Genomic DNA, 12,349 nt, shown 5'->3' with positions numbered 1-12,349 from the left:
TATTACTAATAATCTCCAGGAGCAAGAAAGAAAAATCATATTTAAAACAATTGCAGACAATATAAAATACTTGGGAGCCTATCTACCAAGACAAACCCAGGACCTACTAACACAATTATAAAATATTTTTCATAAAAATTCGGTCAGATCTAAACATGTGGAAAAATATTAATTGCTCAGAAGTAGGCAGATACAGTTAAAAAAACAAACAAACAATTCTACCAAAATTAAATTCACTTATTCATTCCCATGCCAATAAAACTATCAAAAATGATTTTAGTCATAAAAAAGTGGCAGAATTCATATATAAGAACAAAAATTCAAGAAGATCAAGGTAACTAATTTTACAAGATGAAGGAAGGTGATATAACAGAACCAGATTTCAAACTGTATTACAAAGTAATTATCAAAACAATCTGATAATAATGCTCAGTAATAGAGTGGAATAGATTAGGTATACAATAGACATTGGCAAATGCCTATAGTATCTAGTGTTTGGTATGCAAAAAAACTAAGCTTTGAGGATGAGAACTCATTACTTGACAAAAATTTCCAAGAAAATTAGAAAAAAAGAAACTATACCTACTATACCAACATCTCACATCATATACCAGGACAAAGTCAAAATGGACATGCAATTTATATATTATATAAATATACACAAAATGTATATTATATTATATATTACAAATACATATAAAGGTTGATATAAGCAAATAAGGAGAACATGGAATAGTTTGCTCATTAGATTTATAGATAAAGAATTTATGACCAAAAAAGAGATAGAGAGAATTATGGAATGTAAAATAAACAATTGTGGTTATTTCAAAGTAAAAGATTTTTCTGCACAAACAAAAAGATTTCAGCCAAATTTGAGGAGAAAAAGTTTACAGCATGTTTCTCTAATAAATACCTCATTTCTCAAATACATAGAAAACGGAGTCAAATTTATTAAAACACATCATTCCTCAACTAATAGTCAAAGGATGCGAACAGATAATTTTCAGAATTAGAAATCAATGCTACCCTGTCAATAAAAAGTTATTTAATAAATACAAAAAAAAAAGAAAAAAAAAGAAATCAATGCTACCTATAGTCATAAAAAAAACCTAAATTTTAACTGACTAAAGAAATGTAAATTAAAATAATCTAAAGCATCATTTCTTACCTATCAGATTGGCTAATCTGACAAAAAGGAAAAGAGTAATGTTTTCAGAAAAGCCTGAATTTAAATGAAATGATGCAAAAGTTAAGTAAGCAGAAGAAAGAGAATATTGTACACAGTAACAACTATCCTGTTCCTATTGATCGACTATGAATGACTTAACTATTCTTATCAATGCAAAGATTCAAAACAATTCTGAAGGGTTTATAATGAAGAAAAGCTATCCAGCTCCAGAGAAAGCACTGATGAAGTCTGAATGTAGATCAAAGCATATTTTTTAAATTTTATTTTTGGTTTTTTTTTTTAGCAGTGAGGTGGGGATGGGTTTAGTGTTTGCATTTTCTTTTGCTAGAAGGCTAATATAGAAATATATTTTGCATGCCTACATAAGTATAATCTACATCAAACTGCATGTCACCATGGGGAGAAGTGGGAGAGAAAGAAGAGAGAACAAAGTATTTGGAACTCAAAATTTTAATATTAAAGTTAAAAACTTTTTACATGTAATTTAAAAAAATAAAATGTATACTGCCATTATTTTTAGGTTATGAAAAATTTTATCATTTTATATATTTATTTATTTGCCCTGCTATGGGTTATAACAATTGTTTAACATTTGGATTTTTTTAAGTTTTGAGTTTCAAAACTGTCCCTGTCACCCTCCCTTACCTTCCCTCCCCCAAGAAAGTAAACAATCAGATAGGTTAGGTACCGCTAAAAATAAATAAATAAAATTTTAAAAAATGAAAGACTAAAATACTCCAGTAACAGCTGAATCCCTAAGGAACTGAGGTGAAATTGACAGATAAAACCAAACCAAACCCCTAAGTACTAGTCAAAAAAAAAAAAACAACAACAACAACAACTAAGGATAAAAAAAAGGAATCTCAACTTTAACTACGGTAGATTCTTTTTAAGGTCTTCAACTGCCTGAGCAAAAAAAATTCTAAAAGAACTATGATAAAATTGAAATATATCAGGCATCAAGGAAAAAGGCTAAATTCTTTTAAGATTTTTCACACCCCCTTTAAGTGATTAAAGAAAAGGCTTCTCAGTCCTCTCTCCTAATCAGAAAGAAAGGGCTTCAATTTAGTTATCTGCGGTGAAGGAAGATCACTTAATGCTTTCAACTTGATATGAATACAAAAGTAGGGGAGACCTAGAACTCAACTGCTCACTCTTTGAGCAACAAAAATGAGCAATAACCAATCAAAGACTTTTATGATGGCCAGCAAGACCAAAGCATGATGAACTCAAAAACATGCTATCAAAACTCCAAATAAAAAGACAGTTTTCCCCTAAGAACAAAGAAAAGGAAATTCATAGGAAATGTTATCAGCAACTGAACTGGAAAACAAAGTAAGGAGAAATAGCTTAATAATCAGGATTACCTGAAATTCATGACCAACGAAGATCTTGGATATCATATTTTTAAAAAATCATTAAAGAAAATCACCCAGATATATTATAACAAGAAGATAATATGAAAATAGAAAGATTTTTACCAATCACTTACTCAAAGAAACCCCAAAATAAAAATTCCCAGGAAAGTCATTACTAAAGTCACTAAATTTCCTGACAAAATAAAAAAATATTATAAGCATCCAGAAAGAAAGATGTCAAATAATGAGAAGCTACAATCAGAAATACCTTTTAAAATTTAGCAGCTATTTCTTTAAAGAGTAAGGAACATGGAATAAGATATTCCTAAAAGGCAAAAAACAAAGGTCTACAACCACTAACTTATTCAATAAAATAAAGCATCATCCTACAAATGAAATGATGTTTTTCTATTCCAGATGAGGAAAAAACCCTATAAATTAGAAATTATGAAATATATATAAGGAAGTTGGTAGAAAAATAAAAAACAACTACAAGTGAATAATCAGAAAGAATTTTAGAAGGACAAACTTTATATTCTAGTGGAGAATGGCAGGATGTTATTAAGTTTCTTTTAACATCCATCTGTCAGAAGGAGTAAAAGATGTAGTCAACTGAGAAAAAGGACATTATTTTTGTTATGGTTTAAAGATATAACACAAATGAAAAAAGCAGGAGAAGACATATTAAAGAAAGACAAAAGAAAATGGTAGAACTTATCAACACATCGGAGTTATGTAAAAGTAGAACTATATGTAAACATGGAAAGAGTGAGGGAAATGAATGTCACTTAAATTTCATTTTCATCTAAATTGGATAAAGGAGGGAAGAACATATACATATTGAGTTTAGTGTAGAAATATAACTAATTTAACAGGAAAGATAAGAACATAAATAAGGGCTAGTAAAATATGGAGGATACATTCAGGGAATTATATTTATAAAAACAAACACAAAACTTAAGTTTGGAAAGAGTAAAGAAATGGAGGGGGGAAAAAAAAAAACTTGAACAAGGAGTGAAGAATACAGAAAGTAAAAAAATATAAGAGAAAAGAATCCAGGAAAATAGATATTTAACATCTTAATTGTAAAGAGAATGAACTCACCAACAAATATGGAAGAGGTTAAAAATAATAATCACAAAAATAGATAATATATATACAGTGTCTACTAGGTGCCAAGTACTGTATTACACACTTTACAAATATGGTTTCATTTGAGCCTCATAATAAACCTGGCAAGTAAAGTATTGTTATTATCTCCATTTTTACAAATGAAGAAACCAAAGCAAACATAGGGTTAAGTAACTTGTCCCTGGACACACAGCTAATAATTGTCTGAGGTCAGATTTGATCTTGAGTCTTTCTGGTTTCAGATCTAGTTCTTTATTCACTGAACTATTAAGCTGCAGAACAAATTAGAAAACAAAATGAAACAATACATTTTTAATAAGAAATACATTTTAAACAAAAAAAGGAAGGATAGAAGGAAGAAAGGAAGATCTGATCAGCACAATGATCAAGCTAATTCTTTAGGCCTCAAGACAGAACATGCTGCCCAACTTCTGTCAGAGAAGCGATGAATTTAAAGTACAAATTCAGATTTTTTTAAGACATGTCAAATACAAAATTTCTTTAATACAACTATACATATCTGTAAGATCTATTTTGTTTTTCTTGTTTTCTTAATGGATAGTATGGAAGGTTAGAAGATGGGAGAAAAGGCTGATGTATAAATATAAATTTAATTTTAAAAAGTAATAAAGTTTTCTATAATTGGTTATTTTTAAAAATAAATTCCAGACTAAATAAACTTAATTAATGCTAAAGAACTAATGGGTCAAAGAAAAAAAAAATCACAGAAAAGAAAAATTAACTTAAAATGATGACAACAAATGAGAAACATTCCAAAATGTTGGTGTTATAGTTATGTAGTCCTTAGAGGAAAATTTACACTTGCAAATGCAACTCAAGTTACTTTAAAAATTAACGAATTAAAAAAACTTTTATGCAAAAGTAAAATGCTAAAGATTATTTTAAAAATTAAAAGAAAAATAGTGAATTAATAAAACTAGGACTTGGTTTTTGTTTTACAGGAATAAAACAAGGCCTAGCTGATTTTAGATAAAGGGAACCACAAAAGATATGTTAGTTCTGATGATATATTCAAAGGTTTTACACAAACAAATCTTAATAAAACTGAGATTAAATGATTAACAAACTGGGACAAAATCCCAGTAAGGTAGTAAGGTTCCCTAAGAAAGATCTCATTTTTGTAATTTTGTTAAGAAAAATAATTATTTTACAGAATTGTCTAAGGATATGAACAGGCAATGTTAAAGGGGAAAAAAAAGCAACTTGTCATATAAAATCAGTACTAATTAGAAAAATACAAAATAAAGTAATTCTAACATTCCAACATTTGCCATTAAGAGTTGCAAAGATGACAATATTAATAATAATAATAATAAATATTGGACAGGCTAGAGGAAAAAAGACTTATAGATACCTTGGTGATTAACTTATTAATTTGTACAATCATTCTGAAAGGAAATTTGGAATTATAAGCCCCAAAACTAATCAAGGAAAAGATCCCTTATATATAAAAATATCCTTGACAATGCATTTTGTAATAACACACATACACACACACACACACACACACACACACACACAAAACCCTAGAAATTAAAGGGATACCTATTAATTGAGGAATGGCTAATTAAGCTATGCTGTATGAAATAATAGAATACTACCAAGTTCTAAAAAATTAAGAAACAGATGATTTCAAAGAAACATACTTAAATGAACTGATGCAGAGCAAAGTAAACAGAATCAAAAGATTCTATTAATCTAATTTCAATTATACCATTAATATTATGAATTTCAATTATTTTAAGAAAAACTTATCTACAAATACACACATATCCGTGTGTTGCATAGTCATTGAGGAAATTTGTTTTGTTCAATTTTTACAAAACATTTACTCTGAAAATGAGTTTTCTTTTACTTTCTTTTTCCCTCCCCAATGGGAGATATAGAGTAGGAGAGAAAAGAGTTTTCTGTGTCAAGGGAAGGAGAGTTGCTACAAAAGTGAAATACTGTATGTGCCTTCAGACAAGTAAACTATTATCAGTTTCATTTTTGTTTCAAAATACCTTTCCTATAGTGGGATTATTTTGTAAATTGTATACTTTAATAATAAAATAAATTAAACCTTAAAAAAAAATTTTTTTAAAAGATCACTTCAATAAATAGTGGTTTGTTTTAGAAGGTTCTTTTGATGACATGAAACAGAATGCAATTCTTTTGCATTCAAAGAGACCACAACCAAATATTTTGAATACAACTGGTCTAAAGAACAACTCTGAAGGATACAAAAACTCAGAACACTTGTAAAGTACTAGCTAGATGCTCTTTTCAAAAAACAAAAATAAAAGCGGAGTTAAGTCTCACTTCCCTTCTGTAGACAATGGCTATGGCTTCAGTACTGCATCATTTCAAAGCCCATGTTTGAAAAGACTGGTTGAGGCAGGTACAGATGGTGCTGCTAATAACCTCCAATCATCTGCAGCAAATGCTCTCAGGTGGAAAAATATCTAAATTTATTATACACTGCATACTTGTGTAGCTGTAGGAGCAGAGACTACTAATATTCCTCCCACATTTCATTCTCTTTTCTACCCTAAAAGTAAAGAAATTTTTCTTAATGTCTAAATCCCATTTTGAATTTCAGCCTACTTCCTCCTGTTTTAGTTTCTGTGGATACAGGAAAAACAAATTCAGCATATCTTTTGTAAAAACACTATACACACTTGAAAACCAAAAAAAAAAAAAAAAAAAAAAAAAAAATATCAAGCTATTAATGTTCTTTTATTTAGACTTAATTTCTAAAAAAACCTTTTCCTATAGTTTTTCCTTTGACATCCTATTTCAAGTATATTCTCTGAATGTAATTTCTCTGTATTCTTACAATGACCAAAACTAGATTTAAAAAAAAAAAAAATCAATGAGCATAAAAAGTATTTAATTTTTTTTTACTAAACACTAACAAAAATCAAAAGACAAAAATATTGATTATCAAAACTGACATTTTTAAACCTAATTCAGGAAAATAAACTTACTTGATAAGATTTTGAAAAGCATAACCATCTGTCCACTGTTCAGTGAAAGAGGCTCCATGTCGGACAGTAGTGAAGTGACCTAGTCTCAAACGGTCTTGCATGCTTTTATCCCTGCATGCCATCTTCTCTTGCTTTGACTAACGAAACAAAATGGGAATGAAAGAACAGTAAACATAACATGGAATCATCACCACGCACTCATTCTTACAAATACAAGAATTCCTGAAGTTAATAATAAGATAGAGCAAGGCCTGCCCATCTAAAAACATTAAATAACACTTTGTTTAACAATGGTAACAAACAATACTGTAGTAACAATAAATACTAATACCCAGTTTTCTAGCAGAATGAAATAGTTTAGATTTCAACTTCTGAAACTACAATTCATTTCTCCATATGTGCTTTCTTCCCTGAATATGGAAGTCATAGAGGTCATGAAATCATGATTTATTATCAGTAAATGTTTAATTTGTATAGCTAATTTATAAACCTATATACCCCGGAGTCATGTAAAATTTTTCAAGGAAATAGTAGTCACAATTGGAAAAGTTTTTAAAAATCTCTTCTATATAATGATCTTCTAGATGAAAATCCTAATTTTTGCAATCAATTCCTTCTTTATAATGTTTTTATATCTAACTCTATTTTTCCTTTAAGTAATGTATTTTAGTCCAAAGAACTATCAAACTGTGCTTGCTCTACTGTATGTCTGTCTCTACTGAGACTGTATCCAAAACAGAGCATTAAAAAGGAAAAAGGACTCGTACAAAAATGTTTTGTGGTAGCTCTTTTGCAGTGACAATTAACTGGATATTAAATGGTTGTCCATCAGTTGGGAGAATGGCTGAATAAGTTGGGAGAATGGCATATGAATGTAATGAAATATTACTGTTATGTTAAAATTGATGACAAGGCTGAATTCAGAAAAACCCGATAAGGCTTATATGAACTGATGCTAAGTGAAGTGAGCAGAAACAACAGAACACAGCACAGTAACAAGATTATATGATGACCAACCGTAATGGACTTGGGTATTTTCAATAATAAAATGATCCAATGCAATTCCCATAAGCTTAGAATGGAAAGTGTCAGCTACATCCAGAGAGAGAACTATGGAGACTAAATGAAAGCATAGTATTTTCACTTTTTTTTTGTTATTGTTTGGGTCTTTTTTTTTTTCTTTCTTATGTTTTTCCCTTTTGATCAGATTTTTCTTGTGCAGCAGGATGAATATAGAAATATGTTTAAAAGAATTGCATGTTTAGTGTTTCTACTGGGCTTATACCCCAAAGAGATACTAAAGAAAGGAAAGGGACCTGTATGTGCCAAAATGTTTGTGGCAGCCCTGTTTGTAGTGGCTAGAAGCTGGAAAATGAATGGATGCCCATCAATTGGAGAATGGTTGAGTAAATTGTGGTATATGAACGTTATGGAATATTATTGTTCTGTAAGGAATGACCAGCAGGATGAATACAGAGAGGACTGGCGAGACTTACATGAACTGATGCTGAGTGAAATGAGCAGAACCAGGGGATCATTATATACCTCAACAACGATACTGTTTGAGGATGTATTCTGATGGAAGTGGATCTCTTCGATAAAGAGAGCCTTAATTGATCAAAGATGGACAAAAGCAGCTACACCCAGAGAAAGAACACTGGGAAATGAATATAAACTGCTTGCATTTTTGTTTTTCTTCCCGGGTCATTTGTACCTTCTGAATTCAATTCTCCCTGTGCAACAAGAAAACTGTCCAGTTCTGTACAAATATATTGTATCCAGGATATACTGTAACCTATTCAACATGTAAAGGACTGCTTGCCATCTGGGGGAAGGGGTGGAGGGAGGGAGGGGAAAAATCGGAACAGAAACGAATGCAAGGGATAATGCTGTAAAAAATTACCCTGGCATACGTTCTATCAATAAAAAGATATTAAAATTAAAAAAAAAAAAAAAAGAATTGCATGTTTAACCTATATAGGATCGCTTGGTGTCTTGGGCAGGAGGGAAGGAAGAAGAAAGGGAGAAAAATTTGGAAGGTTTTACAAAGTTGAATGTTGAAAATTATCTTTGCATGTATTTGAAAAGATAAAATACTATGTTAAAATGTATTTTATTGATTTCTTTTGTTTTTTAAAACTTTTTTTAAAGTCTTAAAATTAATTTCCATACAAACACTAAAAGAATATTAATAAACAAAAAGATTTTGACAAACAAAACTATAATCTCACACTACTTTTTTCTTTTAAAAAAGTGTAAATATCATACTTTCAATTTTAAATGTCTATCTGGACTTATCTTTCTTCAGTTGTCTTGTATTTTTTTTGTGGTTAAAAAATTGCTAAATGGTCCTCTCTTTTTTTGGCATTATCAATACTAATGTCCTGTCTCTCTATGTCCACTAAATATAAAGGAAGGAGAGAACCTGTAAAAAATGTGCAAAGCAAATACATCACAAAGTGGACATGCACAAAAATATATGCCTCTTTCTATACTATGAATCCATCATCTGTCCTGTCAGGAAATGGGTAACATTTCATGACAGGGTCATCTGGAAATAAGGTTTGGTCACTGCTTTGATCAATGTTCATAAGTTGTTTTGAAGTTTGTTTGGTTTTTTTTTTTTTTAACAACATTATTTATTGTCCTTGTAAAAATATTTGGGTTTTCACTTCACAGTGTATCAACTCATTGGATTTTTTTTTAAATCGTCTTTCCACATTTCATACAGCATATAAATATTCCATTACGTAAATATACTTCAATTTGTTCAGTCATTCTCCAACTGATATTACACTGATTATTCATTTCTTCGTTGCTGTTTTTTCTTCTCCTTACTTCTTTAGGATTCAAGAAGTTTATTTTGCTTGCAACTATTCTCTTTCCCCTCCTTATCAACTTCTACTCACTTATGAATAAAGTTGAATACATTTTTACAACAAATTAATTATACACACACACACACGTGTGTGTATGTATGTGTGTATATGTGTATGTATGTGTGTGTATGTATATATATATATATATATATATATCTCTATCTATCAATCTTTGTCTATTTCAGATAAGAGTAAAGTTCATTTGATGTCTGTTCTCCCCAACTCTCCCGCCCTATTTGTAATATTTTTTTTTCTCATGAACCACAATTATGAGAAAATAGCAAGTTCTATCTTCTCTTCTTTCTTTTTATACTAGTGTATTCCTTTTACTCTTCCTTCTTTTCCCCCTTTTTAAAACTCTAATAATAAAATCAATACATTTCCAGATTCCCCATTTTTCTTATTTAAACTTTTGAAGACATTAAGATCCTGAAGGGATTCTTTTTTTCATTAGGATGTTAGCATTACTTTATTTTATAGAGTCAAGTAACTGCTTAAATAAATTTACTTCTCCAAATTTTTCTTGATCTTCCTGTATTTTCTATTCAAAGTTTCTCCTCAGCTCTAGTCTTTTAATCAGAACTGTTTTAAAGTTTTCAATTCCACTAAAGGGTTTTTTTTTTTCTTTTTCCCCATTGGAGAATTATATTTAGCTTTTTAGGATTTTATTCTTGGCTCTACTTCTCTAGCTTTAGCTTTCTGAAATACATGTATTCTAAAATCTCTCACTTTTAGTTCAAACTACCAAGTTTACAATGATCCACACTGCAGTTTCTTGGAGTCTGAATTGCTTCTTTCAGGATACTTATACAGTATTTCTTTTTTGATATGGGTGCTCTGGATTTGGCTGACATTCCTAGAATTTTTCTAATCAGGAAATTCTATTTTCACTTTTGCCTGTGATTCTAATATATCTAGCAATATCTGTTTATGATTTTTTGAAGTGCCCAACTTATTTCATAAAAGCCTGCAAAAATTTACATGAACAAATGTAGACTAAAATGACTAGAACAATAGCAAAATTATATGATAATCAACTGTAATGCACGTGGATCTTCTCAGCATTTCAGTGATTCAAGTCAATTCCAATAGACATGGGATAGAAAACAACATCCATATTCAGACAGAGAATTATGGAGACTGAATGAAGATCAAAACATCCCTTTTTCTTCCTCATGACTTTTTTTCCCCTTTTGTTCTGATTATTCTTCTACAATATGATAAATGTGGAAATAAGTTGGAAAGGACTGTCTATGTATAAAAACATATATCAGATTTTTGTTTATCAGATTGCTTGTTGTCTGAGGGAGGAGAGAAGAGAAAAAATTTATAACACAAGGTCCTAACACTATAATCAACATATTAGTAACCTTTATCAACACATAATGATTTTTTAAAATATATTTTATATCAAATATACATTATATCTTTTCCCATTTCCAAGCTTGTTTGGTCATGTGTGCGCGCATACACATGTGTATGTGAATCAGAAATTTATTTTGAATCTTGCTTAACCTTTGAAATTTCCCTGCTTCAATTAAAAAAACATGTGGCCTCTTTTTGATTCAGAATGCTATGATGATCAACTGCCATGATGTTATTGATAGCCTTGGACAGTAGGACTATCCTCAACTGATGTCACATATATGTCATCTCTTCACATTATCAGGACCCAACTTATTGCCTTGTAAATTTTTTCTTAATTGCTTTAAGTATCATCAATTTCTCTGCCTCCATAAGTTGAGTTGATCTATCCTTCACTTAGAGAGCATTATGATAACCAGCTACCATGATATTATAGGTTAATAGGGTTAATAATTATAGACAGGAGAATAATTCTCAACTGATCTTGGGTCACATGTTACAATGTATTTTTAATTTCTTAAAATTTTCACCCTCACATAAAAATAGAATGCTTAATAAATGAGTAACTACATAACCTCTTGTACAAAGTATTACCATTTACAAGTAATAACTAAATCATTCATTCTTTCAATAAGCATTTATTACTATATGCAAGACATTGCAACAAACACCAGAAATATAAAAACAAAAATAAAATGGACCTTAAGTAACATACAGTTTCACTAGAATCAAGAGTTAAAACAATTTTCATCAAGCTTACCCCAACCCCCTGCAAAATAATCATCATCATAGTCTTTTACCAGTAACCTTTCAGCTGATAGTATTTTTTTTAAAGCACTTATTTTAGCTCCAGTAACAAAGCCAAAATCTTATTTAATTTAAAAACTTTCTTTAGCTTGCTTACAACAACTTCATGGAAAAAACAAACTTTTGGTTGCCATTAAAGACCATTAAGTTTATATTTCTAAAGGAACTTCAATTGGACTTCATTTCTTTTGCTAATGCAGGTATTTTAGAATAAAAACATATGTTAGCATATGTAAAAACTATTCCTTATGTCACATGGAATAGAGTAACTAACAAAAACTTTTGTACAATGGTTATAGGTAAAAGAACAGAATATATATATCAAAATGCTAAAGATTCACTTGGAACTATAAAAAAATTAATTATCATAAGGAAGTGATGGATATCTAGAAGGGAGAATATAACTGGAAATGTAAGCAATAAAAATAGTTTTTTAAAAAGTAATATGATTCTTTTTTTAAAAATTAGCTACAATAGTCCCTTTTTTACAATGTAAGTATATTTCCTGGGTACATATGAACCACACTGGTTCAGTATTCAGAGAAAAAATTCTAACTCAAATTCCAAAGATCTCTCCTTTCACCTTCACCACCACCACCACCACCACCACCACCATCCCCATACTGCATT

General features: G+C 29.9%; 1 protein-coding gene across 2 annotated transcripts in view; it reads right to left on the bottom strand.

Moving 5' to 3' along the window:
• Nucleotides 1-12,349, bottom strand: part of TLK2 (tousled like kinase 2) — a 149,662-nt gene that overhangs the window by 68,304 nt on the left and 69,009 nt on the right. For both annotated transcript variants that reach the window (XM_051994940.1, XM_051994942.1), the window contains one exon: nt 6,669-6,805. In XM_051994940.1, the coding sequence (XP_051850900.1) occupies nt 6,669-6,805 (137 nt within the window). The remainder of the gene's footprint in view (nt 1-6,668; nt 6,806-12,349) is intronic.

Source organism: Antechinus flavipes, chromosome 4, assembly GCF_016432865.1.
Source record: "Antechinus flavipes isolate AdamAnt ecotype Samford, QLD, Australia chromosome 4, AdamAnt_v2, whole genome shotgun sequence".
NCBI classification, from domain to species: Eukaryota; Metazoa; Chordata; class Mammalia; order Dasyuromorphia; family Dasyuridae; genus Antechinus; species Antechinus flavipes.
The sequence above is the reverse complement of the archived record's forward strand: the minus strand, read 5'-3'. Positions and strand labels throughout refer to the sequence as shown.